General features: G+C 44.3%; 1 protein-coding gene across 4 annotated transcripts in view; it reads left to right on the top strand.

Annotated features, from left to right (window-relative positions):
- The window catches only part of ADAM23 (ADAM metallopeptidase domain 23), a 211,749-nt gene extending 203,011 nt beyond the window's left edge, over positions 1-8,738 (top strand). For 2 of the 4 annotated variants that reach the window (XM_083154137.1, XM_083154135.1), the window contains exon 26: positions 6,516-6,704. In XM_083154137.1, the coding sequence (XP_083010263.1) occupies positions 6,516-6,561 (46 nt within the window). In that variant the 3' untranslated portion in view covers positions 6,562-6,704. Of the gene's footprint in view, positions 1-6,515 lie in introns of all 4 variants that reach the window. The other 2 variants (XR_014450838.1, XM_083154134.1) reach the window with 2 other exon arrangements.
- Positions 8,739-17,849: the final 9,111 nt, after the last annotated feature.

Here is a 17,849-nt window from a genome sequence, read left to right on the forward strand (position 1 = left end):
TACACTCCAGTCACTTCATGCACTGGGACCCCTACACTCCAGTCACTCCATGCACTGGGACCCCTACACTCCATTCATTCCATGCACTGGGACCCCTACACTCCATGCACTGGGACCCCATCACTCCATGCACTGGGCCCCCAACACTCCATTCACTCCATGCACTGGGACCCAATCACTCCATTTACTCCATGCACTGGGACCCCTACACTCCAGTCACTCCATGCACTGGGACCCCTACACTCCAGTCACTCCATGCACTGGGACCCCTACACTCCATTCATTCCATGCACTGGGACCCCTACACTCCATGCACTAGGACCCCATCACTCCATGCACTGGGACCCCAACACTCCATTCACTCCATGCACTGGGACCCAATCACTCCATTTACTCCATGCACTGGGACCCCATCACTCCATTCACTCCATGCACTGGGACCCCAACACTCCATTCACTCCATGCACTGGGACCCCAACACTCCATTCACTCCATGCACTGGGACCCCAATACTCCAGTCACTCCATGCACTGGGACCCCAACACTTCATTCACTCCATGCACTGGGACCCCAACACTTCATTCACTCCATGCACTGGGACCCCAACACTCCATTCACTCCATGCACTGGGACCCCAACACTTCATTCACTCCATGCACTGGGACCCCTACACTCCAGTCACAGATATAAAATAATAATAAAATAATTGCATGCTTCTCCTACAGTCCTGAACCACCAGCTGCAGACTGGGAGGAAGCTGGTGAATGCTGCTCTCGGTCAGCATGCTGACAGCCATTCGCTGTTTGGCTGCAGGCCGGAAGACAGGCAGAGAATGCCGCTAGCCGCTCTGACTGGGTGTTACAACCATTACCTACCTCCACAGAAGTCCTGAAGGCTCCCAGAATCATGGGGCCCTGGGCATCTGCTCAGTAGCCTATATTTTAACATGGCCCCTCTCCTGCGGCCTAACCCAAACTCTCCCGCGGCCTAACCCTCCTGCAGCCTAGCCCTAACCATCTGCTCCCACAGCCTTACCCTCACCTCCGGCAGCCTAGCACTAACTCTCCCGCAGCCTAACCCTAACGGTCCCCTCCCGCAGCATAAACCTAATGCTCCCCACCTGCAGCCTAACCCTCCCCTCTCGCAGCCTAACCCTAATCTCCCCTCCTGCAGCCTAACCCTAACCTCACCTCCTGCAGCCTAACCCTAACCTCCCCTCCTGCACCCTAACCTCCCCTCCTGCAGCCTAACCCTCCCCTCCCGTAGCCTAACTCTACCCCTCCCCTCCTGCAGCCTAACCCTAACCTCCCCTCCTGCAGCCTAACCCTAACCTCCCCTCCCGCAGCCTAACCCTAACCCTCCCCTCCTGCAGCCTAACCCTAACCTCCCCTCCTGCACCCTAACCTCCCCTCCTGCAGCCTAACCCTAACCTCCCCTCCTGCAGCCTAACCCTCCCGTAGCCTAACTCTACCCCTCCCCTCCCGTACCCTAACTCTACCCCTCCCCTCCTGCAGCCTAACCCTCCCCTCCCGCAGCCTAACCGTAACCTCCCCCCCCCGCAGCCTAACCCTAATCTCCCCTCCCGCAGCCTAACCCTAACCTCCCCTCCTGCAGCCTAACCCTCCCCTCCCGTAGCCTAAATCTACCCCTCCCTTCCTGCAGCCTAACCCTAACCATCCCTTCCTGCAGCCGACCACTAGAGATCTAGCACTGTGTAACACACTTTACTCTCACCAATTGCTGAGTTACAGTATCTGAATAACATGACAATAAGTCTTTCACTTTCCATTGCACCACATGGCGACTGTGAATGACTCTTCCAAATGGTAACTGCAGACCTCTTACATCAGAAGTGGTCCGGGTGGGCGCCATGGCGGTGCAAGTGGTTACCGTACATCATGCCATTGGCTGTTTGGAAGATCATCTACATAGACCAATAATGACTGATGCGAGGAATCTGGATTTATTCTTACACGTATGAGGAAATCTGGATATTGTCATTATAATGTGTGCAAGCGATAACAATCTACTAATGTGTCCTGTGATCCCTGTATATGGCTCACGTCCTGTAGCTGTGACATCAGGGTACATTGCTGCACGCCGTTGATGGGGATAACTGTGTACACTGATACTTTTACATTGATAAACTGGTTGATAATCTCAGCTCGTTAGTGTAGCTGCATATAACAGGGTAATAGGACCTGGATTTTTTCTACCTAATTTAATGGGTTATATTGCGCTCTGAATAAAGCCGGGATAAAGATAATGGGTCATTATATTTTGGCAGAAAAGAGCTTGATACCACATACAACTTCCCATTAACTTTGAATTTAGAAAAATACTGACAGATGTTATCATATAAACTGATCCTTCCACCTAAATGAGAGCAGATCTGCCACAGTATATACGGTATATAGCGTGATGGTACCAAGCATACATTGGCAGAGCCACCAGTGCCGGAGGCTTAGGCCTATACAGATAATTCAAAGACAATGTGCACTTAGAGGGGGGTTCCAGTTGCCTAAAACCCAACTGTGAATTATGAAGTCGAGAACTGAGCAGGATCACAGTATGGCGTTTATTCTGGGTCCGATGTGTGCGAGTGGCCATGGCGAATAGAGAGTACGCTGGGCACTAGCACAAAACAGTTGCGGGGGCATGGGGTGGCGGGCTGGGGTACGCGCCCATAGGAACGAACCAGCGTTTCATGGGCGTTCCCATTAAATCACTGGGCATTCTCATGGTAATGCCCCGATGACTCGGATGCCGGGGCGGGCAGATGACATCTCCAGTTGTCAGCCGCCTGCCCTGTCCTCGCACAGGACACACGCAAAGCTAAGACACCTTAGAATGACGGGCTTAACATCATATGCAGTGCTGCGTGTGAACCAGAATAAGGCCCTGACCCAGCATCATAAGTTCCCTCGCTAGCTCCCATTTTGGTCGGCGGTAGCTAGTGGTTTGTTGCTGGGGTGATGGTGGCGGCCATTGAATGTAATAGTGCCGTTCTGACAGGTTTTATTACGTCACGGAGGGTTTGGGGACTGTAATTCGGGATGGTTTACGGCCTATTAGGAACGTAGGGAGAAGGAGGTGAAATATTTTAAATCTAATGTCAGAGCAGGTTGGCGGACTATAATCTTATTTATTAGGGGAAGGAAGTCGCTTCTTTTATTTCCCCTCAGGGTTGGAGGGGGGAGAGGCCTACAACTTACCGTCCCATATCTCAGGTACCCAATTAAGGCCCTATCGCTTGCGATTGGTGGTAATGGGACGGGGATTGAGTACAGCGTAGCGCTGGATACAATGTTATCCATACCCACCCTGGCGATACCGTGAGAAACTCCTCTCTAGAAATCATGTAAAGGCCCCTGGGGGCCAGCTGAATGTTACAGTTAAATCCATCACAAAGTCTATATTTCAGCGGGACAGTCCCACTTTCAGGGCATTGTCCCATCCACAGACCACAGTGTCCGCCCATCACAAGCGCACATGAATTACTGAGCCAGGATTAGGGAAAGTTGGGAGGTATGAGGGGTACGGACAAGACGTGGACCAATGTACTGCTCATTAGCCATATATTAGATTATTTCCTAAATTATTCCCATTTTAGTGGTTTTATCCTTTATACATCAATCCACCTACAGTATCTGAGAGCAGCATTTCTTCTGAAGGGCATCCAGTGCCGCCTGGAGGTAACCTGTAATCATCGGAGTGCAGCCTGTCCATTGCCGTAGGAATATTGGTCATGTAGTGCCCCAAGGATATCACCAGTGTCTAGTGACTAATAGGCTATACAGATGGAGCAGCTCCCATCCGCCAGCCTGCACCAACCGCCAGAAGGAGGAGTGTGCGCACAAGATGCTTGCTCTCCCCGTTCTGACGGAGCCCTCCATCTCCTCCCCAGTGCTCCCCTGTAGCTGCCCGCACCCACCCAACCCTGTCCCTCTCCCTGAAGTCGTGACGAGCAGGGATATAGCTCCCTGTCTCTGAGTGACTGCGAGACACTCACGCATCCCCGTCAGATGGAGAGCCTCTCCGCCGGCCTGCGCCAGCTCAGGGGATTTGGCGATTCCCTGAGCTGAATGTGAGGCGCTCCATCTGTCTTTTCATTTTGTATTGTACAAAATGGTTTCCTCTTATATGAAATTCTTCAAAATGGCTGCCTCATCCTCCTTATTCTTCAAAATGGCTGCCTCATAATTCTAAGTCTTCAAAACGGCTGCCTCATCCTCGTAATTCTACAAATTTCTACCCTGCTTCTACTACATACGTGAAGTATGTAGTAGAAGCAAGGTTATTCCTGATATGTGACATAAGATTCCTCAGTTATTCTGGGGGCCTGGCAGGGTGCTGGCATCGGCAAGAGCATACACGAATGCCAATCCCCGGGGGCTCTTGTCAGTGATGACCTGTGTTGCCTGTATGTACAGACGACGGAGGACATCGCTGATGATGCACGGGAGAGCACATTGTCAGTAACAATGGGCGTACACACTATTGTTCTGACCGGAACCTCTATCCCCCAGCCAGTCACTGTACTCCTGTACTCCTTAGTAGCCTCCTTTGTCGCCCTCTTCAGGTTTTATATTGGCAGTGCAGCTCCTGACACTACATATACAGTGTGTATATGGGATGGGGGGCATGTGCAGTGCCTCATCAGTACCTCTATTACTTCTGCCAGTCACTGCTAATTACTGTATGTAGAGGTGGGTCCCTTACTGCCCTAGAATGAGAGACTTCCTGGGGAAGGTCCCAGGCCATGAGGTCGGGGAAGTGATAGGATCTGCCATGAAGAATCAGGCTTCTGCAACGTATAGATGAACACCTGGGTTCTAAGCACCTATGTAACGATGGCCCTTGACATCAAGGCAGAGGGTTAGCGTTGTAGTGAGCGTCAGCTGCGTGTGAGCACTTGACTTAATGAAGGCGTTATTATTAGGTAATTACTGTGTTCAGTGATACCTAGCCCTTGATACATAGATGTGTTTCTCATAAGTGGCTTATTAGCCTGTCTCCAGCCCTTCCGCTAAGTGAAACGATTCTTCCCTTGTCCACGTCTATTGCTGAAGGGTTCAGTTCTACTGTGGAGCTTTCATCCAAATGTTTACATATGCAAATGAGTCTTTGACATTTTCACCTTTAGCCCTTTGGGTGCCAGCGTTGCTGAGAGAGGTGTGCAAAATATCCGCTAAAATGCCAGCGTCGTTCACAGTGACATTTCTTATTTAGCGCAATGTTTAACAAAACTTCAATTAATTGACTTCAGATCATTTGCCGGCAATAACTAAAAGGTTTTGTATTCTGCGACCACGGCCCTGTTGGTACTCAAAGGGTTAATTCCCATGTAACAAGCTCAGTCTTAAAGTGATGAGACCGGAGTTTTTCCCAGTCTAGGCATTGCTGTTATGGGGTGTCCGGTGGTACGTAATGATAAGCCGGGGCAGTCTGTGGGTAGCTGAGTATTGTGTGGATCTGGGGGTTTATGTGGCTACTAGAACGTATACAGTCGCCACCTTCCCGCTCACATACAACATCTGCAGCTGCCTGTTTTTATTTTGTGACTTATATATTACAAAAACTTTTTTTTGTTTTTCGTGCTTTAACTTTTCACAAGTGTTTCACGAGCGCCGTGACTGCCTATGCGTTCTTCGGGACATTGTTGTGTGTTTGTGCATGCCAGCCTGGTGCCAGTAGTGGTGCTATGCCAAGTACTTACCAGACTGAGTGCATGAGCCCTTCTGCTTGATGCCCCACATATAGCCAGATCATGGGGAGGTTGCACCCAATGTTCGTTGTTGCCTTGTAAAGCCCTGCTGCACCTTAGCACCCCCTTGTGCTTTGTAAGGAGAATGGACACCCGCACCTTGTGTTACGTAACCCTCTTAACGAAGAGCGATTTGCAGTACTAACCACTTAACGGGTCCATTCTCCTTTATGGGCGCTGTCTCCGTAGCGATGGGCAGAACTATTTATGTAAGCGACGGCTGGGTCCCTATGGTATAGCGATGCTCACCAATCAGCAGAGCTGTCTTTTCAAAAACATTCAAAAAGGACGATTTTTCCTTGGGCTGTACCACATAAAGGGCGAGACTTGAAGGGGATGGGGGGGGGGGGTATTTATCAAGTGTGGGTAGAGATAACGTGGATAGGAAAAACACTAACCAATCAACTTGCAGCTGGCATTATTCAAGCACTTCCAACATGGCAGCTTGGCGCTGATTGGTTGATACTTAATCTCCACGTTATCTCTTCATGGTTAAATACCCCACTGAACCTGCGATATTTGTCTGGATGATGACAACGTTAATACTTAGATGGTAACGTTCTAACAATGAACCTAAACTTTTGGTTCGGAGACCTCTGTTGCAGCTTTGCCTCATGGTAACCAGCATTGTCTGCCATAGACTCAGCCATCGCTTCATAGATTTCTTTCTTATATATACAGTATATATAACTAATGAGTGCTCTGTTTTTCTCCCTGTATCCCGCACTACTCTGATGTGCTCTGGAAGGAATGTCAAAAAGAGAAGATACGACCCCTCGCAGTCTGGAATATGAGGGTACTCTGGCGGACTCCATTTTACCGTGCACTATGTGGTCCATGACTACAAGACCATTCCCATGGGACATCCCGTGTCATCCATATCTGCCAGGCCTTTTCATGGACTTCTCACCGGCCTCATTATTTTCAACAACATAAGAAGGTTTTCCATGATGGCCGCACTCCTTCGACATGTCCCGTTACAGCATATAAAAAACATAAGTGCAATAGTTTTTCCAAAAATTTCGGGTGTAAGATGGGAAAACATCTTACTTTTCGCTGGTTAGCGCTCAGTAAGAATCACCCGACTTAAGCATGACTTACTTTCCTCAATGAACAGCCGTGGGGAAAAAAATTCCAAGGCATGATAAAAAAAAATATATATTTTTCTTTTTAAAAAAAAACAACAAAAAACAGCAACGCTGCATGGCGCTTTGCTACACGGACACAAAGCCCACCCACGACACTACTTTAAACACCACCAACCCCCCTCCAAAAAAAAAAAAGGAAGATGGAGACAGGAAGACGTATATGGGAGTCCTGTCTCTATGCAATGACTTTACTAACCTGGAACTAAACGTTTGCTGAACCCAAGCCATGATTTCTCTGCACTGGCAGAGCGGACGTGAAGTCATACAACGTACAACAACATATAACGGACATGTACATATGAAAATAGAGGACTTCAAATGATGGAAAGATTTTCTGACAACAAAAGCTTTATGTGAAAAAATAATGCATTCAAATAATATACGTACATGCATATATTCATACATGTATGTGCTGTACACGTATGTGTTATATATTATATATATATATGTATATGCACATAGTTGCAGCACATACTATATATATATATATATATATATATATATATATATATATATATATATATATATATATAATTTAGCCCCACCACACTTTTCTAGCATGTACGGTAGGCACGCTGGGCTTGCATACATTAGCAGGGAAGATAAGCATGTACATGCAGAAAATTTTGGCACAACACAGGTGTGACCTAAGGTTTGTATGCTTGAAACCAAAAAAAAAAAAAAAAAACGTACACATTTATTAAAGTATATACTGTAAATGAATATGTATTTAAGAATTCTAAATATGATTAAGTTCCATTTTTAATTTCATGGAAATTTTGTACATATTGTATGAAAATAGATATATAGCTACATACTCAAATTACTCACTAAAGTGCCAAGTTCATATGCACATTTGTGTTATCACGTCATTCTTCCCACATGCATGTATATATGTAAGTCCCGCATAACCGTGTTCTTTATTTGGGGAAGAGAGAAGCGTATATATGTGTGTATGTTCTAAGGGTAATATAATATATGCGTGTGTGAATGTATGTGTGTGTGTATATGTGTGTATATATATATATATATATATATATATATATATATATATATATATATAGGGAGAGAGTACGTTTAATGCATACTGCTTCATCACCGCTGCATCTAACAATCAGACATATTGTCTGAGTCCTATATGTCAGTGACAGGTCTATGCCATTTTTAAACTTTCTTCTATGTCTATTCCTAACCTAGATGTATAGATAAATATTTTTAAGGTGTAAAATAATTGAGTTTGTAAAACTCACGTTTAGCGGTTTCCAAGGATAATACTCATGTTGCCGCTTACGATTCCATTTCACAAGTTAACGCTGAAACGTCCCATTTCCATGTTGTCCCCAAGCAGTGGAGGGGCCCAGTAACGGCCATCTGGTATAAAATGAGATTTTCAATCTTGTGATTGGAACGGTCATTTTATCGACCTTGTTCTAAGTAACACATCATGTCCTAAGCTTAAAGTAACAGTCCTGAGTTATACTTCTCTATATCGCCAAGTATACGCTGGTGTCGGTATGATTATTGCGGAGAAAAAACATTGTCATGGCAACCGGTGAGACTGATGACGTAATATCCCTTAGTTTGCATTTTTTCATACTTGTAATGGAAAATGGGATCTGCTTCAGATTTACAGGGGGAGCCTTGCTATAATCTTAAAATGGCACTTTACAGGCTCTCCTCCATTTCCCCTATTTCTGCTCATAGAAAATAAAAAAACTTTTCGGTACTTGTGAGTTATCCGGGCTGCCGATTTTGTCCTTAAGTTTGGTTAACTTAAGGACACCCGACCGACGCGATGCCCACGATTTAGCTCCAAATCGGGGGCATCGCGTCGGTCGTGGCCGTTATAAGGGGCCGCGACGCGATGCCCCCGATTTCCCATAGACAGTAATGTTAAAAGACACGATATCGGGGGCATCGCGTCGGTCGTGGCCGTTATAAGGGGCCGCGACGCCCACGATTTCCCATAGACAGTAATGTTAAAAGACGCGATGGACCCGATTTCCCATAGACAGCAATGTTAAAATAAAATTACAATGTGAAATTGGGCAATATGTTTTTAAAAAAAATGTTTCATGGCCCCCCACCACCGTTAACGCCACCCCGCTATTGACGCCAACCCGAAGCGTGGCGAGCGCAGCGAGCCCGCGAGGGGTGGCGGTATGCGTCCTCCGACCTTTTCATGCCCTACTATCCACTAGGGCGTGGAGTGAGAATAGAATAGTGTGGCGAGCGCAGCGAGCCACCGAGCCCGAAGCGTGGCGAGCGCAGCGAGCCCCGCGAGGGGACGCGGACACCTGTGAAGCCCGCAAGGGCACGCGGATACCTGTGAAGGTGTCCGCGTCCCCTCGCGGGGCTCGCTGCGCTCGCCACGCTTCGGGCTCGGTGGCTCGCTGCGCTCGCCACACTATTCTATTCTCACTCCACGCCCTAGTGGATAGTAGGGCATGAAAAGGTCGGAGGACGCGTACCGCCGCCCCTCGCGGGCTCGCTGCGCTCGCCACGCTTCGGGTTGGCGTCAATAGCGGGGTGGCATTAACGGTGGTGGGGGGCCATTAAACATTTTTTTTAAAAACATATTGGCCAATGTCACATTGTAATTTTATTTTAACATTGCTGTCTATGGGAAATCGGGTCCATCGCGTCTTTTAACATTACTGTCTATGGGAAATCGTGTCGGAAATCGGGTCCATCGCGTCTTTTAACATTACTGTCTATGGGAAATCGTGGGCATCGCGTCGCGGCTCCTTATAACGGCCACGACCGACGCGATGCCCCCGATTTCGGGCGCGATGAAAAAATCGGCAGCCCGGATAACTCACAAGTACCAACTTTTCTTACCTGCTCCCAGGGATCTTTGATCGGTAAGCCCTCTCTTTGCGACCTGGTTTCGTGGGAAGTCTGGGCCGGCGCTGCACAGATCATGGGTCCCTGGGAGCTAAAATGATGGTTTGATTAGCAGGAAAAGCAGATTATTGGGGTATTTATCATAGAGAGAAAAGTGTTATAGCCAGTGATAATGACTGAGTTTGCTAGAGATAGGACTTATGCCTCTTATGTTTAGGAATCCAACTGGATGGCGAGGCACCGGGCAGCCTATTTAAAAAGGGTAATTTGCGCAATCCTTATAGCAATAGCTGGGGAAACCGCAAGCAGTAGGGCTTTATTTTCTTAATGAAAGCATTTTTTGCTAAAAACTAATTAAATTAAATAATTATTTTTTTTATATTTTAAAGATTTTTTTTTAATTGTTAATTTTATTTATTATGTGAATATGGCCCTGGAAGCGCAATATCAAGTGCGTGGATATTGCGCTTACCTGACGCTTGTTATAAAATAGACCCTTATAAGATATAATTTTGGCAAATTAACCTGCCTTCAGCTCCTTGGGATGTGGGCTCTATAATTCACTCCATAGTCCTGACCAGGGTATTACGATGTCGGTACCACCACCAGAATGCCAAATGACTTCTCCACAGACCCGACTGTTTATTGAATCTGTAAAAGATTATTATAAGGAGCTGTTGTAGTCAACGTCTCCGACGCTCTGGACATGAATGAAGATGAGCGGGTAATTACTCACGTTGCCAGATGTTACAGGAGATACTTCTAGTTCTATAGAGATATTTTATGTTTCTCTCACTCACTGCTTAGTTTTCATAAATGATTTGAATGATGGTGAAATACAATCACATAGACGTTTTCCAGTAATGTCATTGTATGGGCTGCAATGTGTGAATGAGATAGGAAATGAGGCCCCGATGAATGGTAAGATGCAGAAGAGTCTTATAATAAGTGTGAGTTGATGGGGAGCAGTGGCGGATCCAGAGGTGGGAGCCGCGCCCACTGCCATAAGTCCCAGAAGGTGATGTTTGGTGTGGCTCCGCTATTTGAGTTTTAGACTGGAGCTGCCACCGGTGAGGAGTCAATATTCATGTTGGGGGTTCTACAAGAACCCTCCAAACCTCAGCTGCCAAACATGGTGATAATTATCATTAATATCGCTCGCTGTCCCAATACACTGACACAGTCATTTTACTGGTTTGGGATTCTGTAAGGTCCAGAAATGACTGGCATTTTGTGTAACCGAAGATCTCACACATCATCATTATAGACATTGTCATACATGCAGTAGACATGACTTCTCTGAAAGGGAATTTGGCAATGAATTAGCAGGAGACACCACATCCCAGTGCAGCAACATATTCAATGCCCCTTAATGCCATCCTCTTCTGTTATCTTCCCTCCCCCCCACAACTACACCCTTCATCTTAACTACCCACCACCTGCAACTACAACCACTACCATCATCTTCCCTGCAGCCACATCCCTCATCTTCCCTACCCTCCCCCCTGCAACTACAACCACTACCATCATCTTCTCTACCCTTCCTCCTGTAACCAAAACCACTCTCCTCACTTCCTTCCCCTTCCTCCTGCAACCACAACAACTGCCTTCATCTTCCCTTACCCCTGCAACCACAACAAACCTCATTTTCACTACCTTTCCCCTGCAACCACTCCCCTCCTCTTCCCAACCCTTCCCCCTGCAACCTCAACCACTCCCCTCCTCTTCCCAACCCTTCCCCCTGCAACCTCAACCACTCCCCTCCTCTTCCCAACCCTTCCCCCTGCAACCTCAACCACTCCCCTCCTCTTCCCAACCCTTCCCCCTGCAACCTCAACCAATCCCTTCATCTTCCATACCCTCCCCTTTCACCCATAACCCAAGTCCATGTCTCTGCTATGTTTTGGTCACATAAAACAAATGAATGTAATCTATCAGTAATTAAAAATGCTCATTAGTCGTCTCTGCTAAAACGTCTGAACAATAATTATAGTTATGTGGAATACAGTATGCTGGCGTTATACAGTATAAGTAAATTTAATACATGGTTATAAATAAGAGGGAGCCTCCTGCCAGTAACATCTGCCCCAGGCCTTTCCCTTGGTACCTCCGGGGGTAATGTTCTGCAGGAGGAAAGTTCCTGGGGTGCGGACACTACTAGCATGGAAGGTGTATGCTTCCATTCACGTATCCGAGAACTTAGCACGAGACACCTGTATGCAAGCAGCGATGTCATGCTCCCCGTATTAGACAGGGGTTCGCCCGGTCACCAAGCTTCTTAAGGTGGGCGCTGGTATCTTTGTAATAATGAATTAGTTATATACGTAGCCAATAGACATTTATGCATCTTCGTACTATGAGGCATTATTAATTATTGATTGTATATTTCAGGAGCGCACTAGATACTTTGTTTTAAATCGTGACCGTATTACAGAACCTACTCCATCGCCCCAACTTCCCAATCAGAATAGATCCAGCTTCTTCCAAAACCCCAATCCCTTTGAATGATAGTAAATGTCTTTATGGGGAATCTCCCTTCTTGCCTTGGCACCTGTGCACAGATACAGCGCAGAGGCATTGACACCCGCCAGCAAATAGCAGCTGACCCCCTGTCATCGCCCCGCTACACAATGATGCTCTGAAACGTCACTTTTGCTAAATGATCTGCACGACTCCTTGGTAATAACTTCCTGTATGAGAAATGTTTTCCCTTTAGGTGCATGATGCGACCACACAACTCTGTAATATGTTTTTTCTTTACTATGCAACCTTATGAATTGCACAAATATCTGAAAACTTTAAAAAAAATACTTGAATTTGTTTCTATCGGGGATTAATGTTTATTATGTTGCGGTTTGTTTTCAATTAACATGGTTTCCGATGTTTTAATCTTTTGGGAGGGATATGTATCTTATTATTATTATTATTATTATTATTATTATTAGTGCACAGATTGTTTTATCTTTGCTTTTGCTCATTTACAAGTGTGATCACCTACTAACAAACTTCAATGAAAAACTGGATATGATTTAACTTTCTTTGGTTTCTTGTATATTTTTGCTCTACAATATTCTGTACAGATACATTATGGTGTACAGGTACCATATACAGATACAGTGTGGTGTACAGGTACAATATACAGTGTGGTGTACAGGTACAATACACAGTGTGGTATACAATATAAAGATACAGTGTGGTATACAGATACAATATGGTGTACAAGTACAATATACAGATACAGTGTGGTGTACAGGTACAATACACAGTGTGGTGTACAATATACAGATACAGTGTGGTGTACAATATACAGTATGGTGTACAGGTACAATATACAGATACAGTGTGGTGTACAAGTACAATATACAGTGTGGTGTACAGGTACAATACACAGTGTAGTGTACAATATACAGATACAGTGTGGTGTACAATATACAGATACAGTGTGGTGTACAGGTACAATACACAGTGTGGTGTACAATATACAGATACAGTGTGGTATACAGATACAATATGGTGTACAAGTACAATATACAGATACAGTGTGGTGTACAGGTACAATACACAGTGTGGTGTACAATATACAGATACAGTGTGGTATACAGGTACAATATACAGTGTGGTATACAATATACAGATACAGTGTGGTGTACAAGTACAATATACAGAGTGGTGTACAATATACAGATACAGTGTGGTGTACAGGTACAATATACAGTGTGGTGTACAGGTACAATACACAGTGTGGTATACAATATACAGATACAGTGTGGTGTACAATATACAGTGTGGTGTACAGGTACAATACACAGTCTGGTATACAATATACAGATACAGTGTGGTATACAGGTACAATATACAGTGTGGTGTACAGGTACAATACACAGTGTGCTATACAAGATACAGTGTGGTGTACAGGTACAATACACAGTGTGGTATACAATATACAGATACACATACAGTGTGGTGTACAGGTACAATACACAGTGTGGTATACAACATACAGATACAGTGTGGTGTACAGGTACAATACACAGTGTGGTGTACAATATACAGATACATACAGATATAATATGGTGTACAATATACAGATACAGTATGGTGTGCAGGTGCAATATACAGATACAGTATGTTGTACAGGTACAATATACAGATACAGTATGGTGTACAGGTACAGTGTGGTGGCAGATACAAGATACAGATACAGTGTGGTGGACAGGTGCAATATACAGTGTGGTGTATATTGTACAGATACAGTGTGGTGTACAAAGTACAGAAACAGTATAATGTACAGGTACAATATACAGATACAAAATGGTCTACATGTACATTATACAGATACAATGTTCTGTACAGGTACAATATACAGATACAGTGTGGTGTACAGGTACAATATACAGTGTGGTGTACAATATACAGATACAGTGTGGTGTACATGTACAATACACAGTGTGGTGTACAATATACAGATACAGTGTGGTGTACAAGTACAGATACAGTGTGGTGTACAAGTACAATATACAGTGTGGTGTACAGGTACAATATACAGATATAATATGGTGTACAATATACAGATACAGTATGGTGTACAGGTACAATATACAGACACAGTGTGGTGTACAGGTACAATACACACTGTGGTGTACAATATACAGATACAGTGTGGTGTACATGTACAATACATAGTGTGGTGTACAATATACAGATACAGTGTGGTGTACAAGTACAATACACAGTGTGGTGTACAGGTACAATACACAGTGTGGTGTACAGGTACAATATACAGTGTGGTGTACAATATACAGATACAGTGTGGTGTGGTGTACAGGTACAATATACAGATACAGTGTGGTGTACAGGTACAATACACAGTGTGGTGTACAATATACAGATACAGTGTGGTGTGGTGTACAGGTACAATATACAGATACAGTGTGGTGTACAGGTACAATACACAGTGTGGTGTACAATATACAGATACAGTGTGGTGTACATGTACAATACACAGTGTGGTGTACAATATGCAGATACAGTGTGGTGTGGTGTACAAGTTCAGATACAGTGTGGTGTACAATATACAGTGTGGTGTACGGGTACAATATACAGTGTGGTGTACGGGTACAATATACAGTGTGGTGTACAATATACAGATACAGTGTGGTGTACAAGTACAATATACAGTGTGGTGTACCAATACACAGTGTGGTGTACAATATACAGATACAGTATGATGTACAGGTACAATATACAGATATAATATGGTGTACAATATACAGATACAGTGTGGTGTACAGGTACATTATACAGATACAATATGGTGTACAGGTACATTATACAGATACACTATGGTGTACAGGTGCAATATACAGATACAGTGTGGTGTACAAGTACAGATACAGTGTGGTGTACAAGTACAATATACAGTGTGGTGTACAGGTGCAATATACATATACAGTATGTTGTACAGGTACAATAAATATATACATATACAGTATGGTGTACAGGTACAATAAATAGATACAGTATGGTGTACAGGTACAGTGTAGTGTACAGTATAGAGATACAATGCGGTGTACAGATACACGATACAGTGTGGTGTACAGGTACAATATACAGATACAGTGTGGTGTACAGGTACAATATACAGTGTGGTATACAATATACAGTTGCAGTATAATGTACAGGTACAATGTACAGATAGAGTATGGTGTACAGGTACAATATACAGATACAGTGTGGTGTACAGGTACAATATACAGTGTGGTGTACAGGTACAATATACAGTGTGGTGTACAATATACAGATCCAGTATAATGTACAGGTACAATATACAGATACAGTATGGTGTACAGGTACAATATACAGATACAGTGTGATGTACAGTATACAGATACAATGTGGTGTGTACAGGTACAATGTACAGGTGGTGTACATGTACAATATATAGATACAATACGGTGTACATGTACAAGATACAGTGCGGTGTACAGTATACAGATACAATGAGGTGTTCAGGTACAATGTACAGACACAATATGGTGTACAGGTACATTATACAGATACAGTGTGGTGTACATGTACAATACACAGTGTGGTGTACAATATACAGATACAGTGTTGTGTACAAGTACAGATACAGTGTGGTGTACAAGTACAATATACAGTGTGGTGTACAGGTACAATATACAGATATAATATGGTGTACAATATACAGATACAGTATGGTGTACAGGTACAATATACAGACACAGTGTGGTGTACAGGTACAATACACACTGTGGTGTACAATATACAGATACAGTGTGGTGTACATGTACAATACATAGTGTGGTGTACAATATACAGATACAGTGTGGTGTACAAGTACAATACACAGTGTGGTGTACAGGTACAATACACAGTGTGGTGTACAGGTACAATATACAGTGTGGTGTACAATATACAGATACAGTGTGGTGTGGTGTACAGGTACAATATACAGATACAGTGTGGTGTACAGGTACAATACACAGTGTGGTGTACAATATACAGATACAGTGTGGTGTGGTGTACAGGTACAATATACAGATACAGGGCCTTATTCTGGTTGGAGCGTCCGGGCCGTACGCGTACGTCCCGGGGTTTTTTACGATCTGCGCATGTGCAGATACGCTAATGCGCCGGCGCGAACACTCCACAACGCTTACGGCCGGTGTCTCAACGTGCGAAAAAACCTGTACGCGAGTGTACGGGTAATGGGGCGGCATAGGGGCGTGTTGATGGGAGCGGCCGAAATAATGAGGGAAAATGGGCGTAAATATGGGCGTACACGGGGGTGTGCACCAAAAATGAGCGGTGCTACTACCGCACGATCGACTAAGGCACCGTTCATTTCGGACACCAAACAGGCGGCCGCCAGCCGCCAGCTCAAACCACCCCTACAGATACCGCATGCCAGCGTGCGCCTGAGTTGGCAAATGACGCTGATTACTACTCAAACACATACACCTGAATGTAATAAGCAATGCTGCAGTCTATTAACTCCAAACCATGATTTCACTGCCTGCAAGCCACACATACAGCACGCAAACACATTGGAAGCTTATGTTTCTATACTTCTCCACATTTAAAGGTTTGTTTAATTTAAGGTAAGAATCTTTTTATACGCTAAGGTAGGTATTTGCTAAACAGACACATTCACTACGTGCTTTCATAGACTTTACGCAGTAGCGCACACAAGTCGACATGTGTCAACGTGTTCACTCTAATACTAACATAGGTTTTGTATTTAGGATACAATAACATAAACCACATCTAACACCTACAAAGGATGTTTCAGCAATGTTTGAAGCCCATGACCACTATTTTCCACACAATCTTTGTATAGTACCCAAAATAATGACCTGTACCACTATCTCATCTGCTATGATTTGGATTTGACTACACTCTGGATGTAAGATGCCAACAATCACATTATTGCACTCTCATCTCTCTAACAAAGGATTCCTACATCTGCTTATGACACTGTCAAATCATATATATTTAAAAAGTTATGCATGTTTGTTCACAAGCTAATTTATCATGTTTGGCCCATTCACACATCTTTTTTTAGGGAGGACACATATGCATTCCTACACAAATGTACCTTTTCACCCTTGTTTGTCTGCCTCACCCACTCCATGAGGAAAGCATTGTTCTGGACCTGCTTTTACCTACTTCTGTAGGAGCTACCTCACCTGCACACAAACTGCTTTCTCACCTATTAAGTTGCTCTGCACATGTGCTGACACAAACTAATTAGCAGGGAAAAGTTGGATAGGAACATGGGAATGGCCATGGAGAGGGTTACACATGGGAAACTTCGACCACACTTCAACAAATGTTCAAAAATACCCTGGGCAGTAAGTACACATAAATCTAGTATTTGTTTCACACAAGAAATGACACATACCACAATTTAGATTTAATTTGTAAAATAAATTTATTTGCTGTTCAGCATCACAGCTTGACACTTTAATGTGAGAAATCAAATAAACAAATAAAATAGACACACAAATAATAAAACAGCCAGAACAAGAGGTTGCATATCTCCAAACATGTGTTACCCTGCA

Source organism: Crinia signifera, chromosome 7 (genome assembly GCF_055691185.1).
Source record: "Crinia signifera chromosome 7, ASM5569118v1, whole genome shotgun sequence".
Lineage (NCBI taxonomy): Eukaryota > Metazoa > Chordata > Amphibia > Anura > Myobatrachidae > Crinia > Crinia signifera.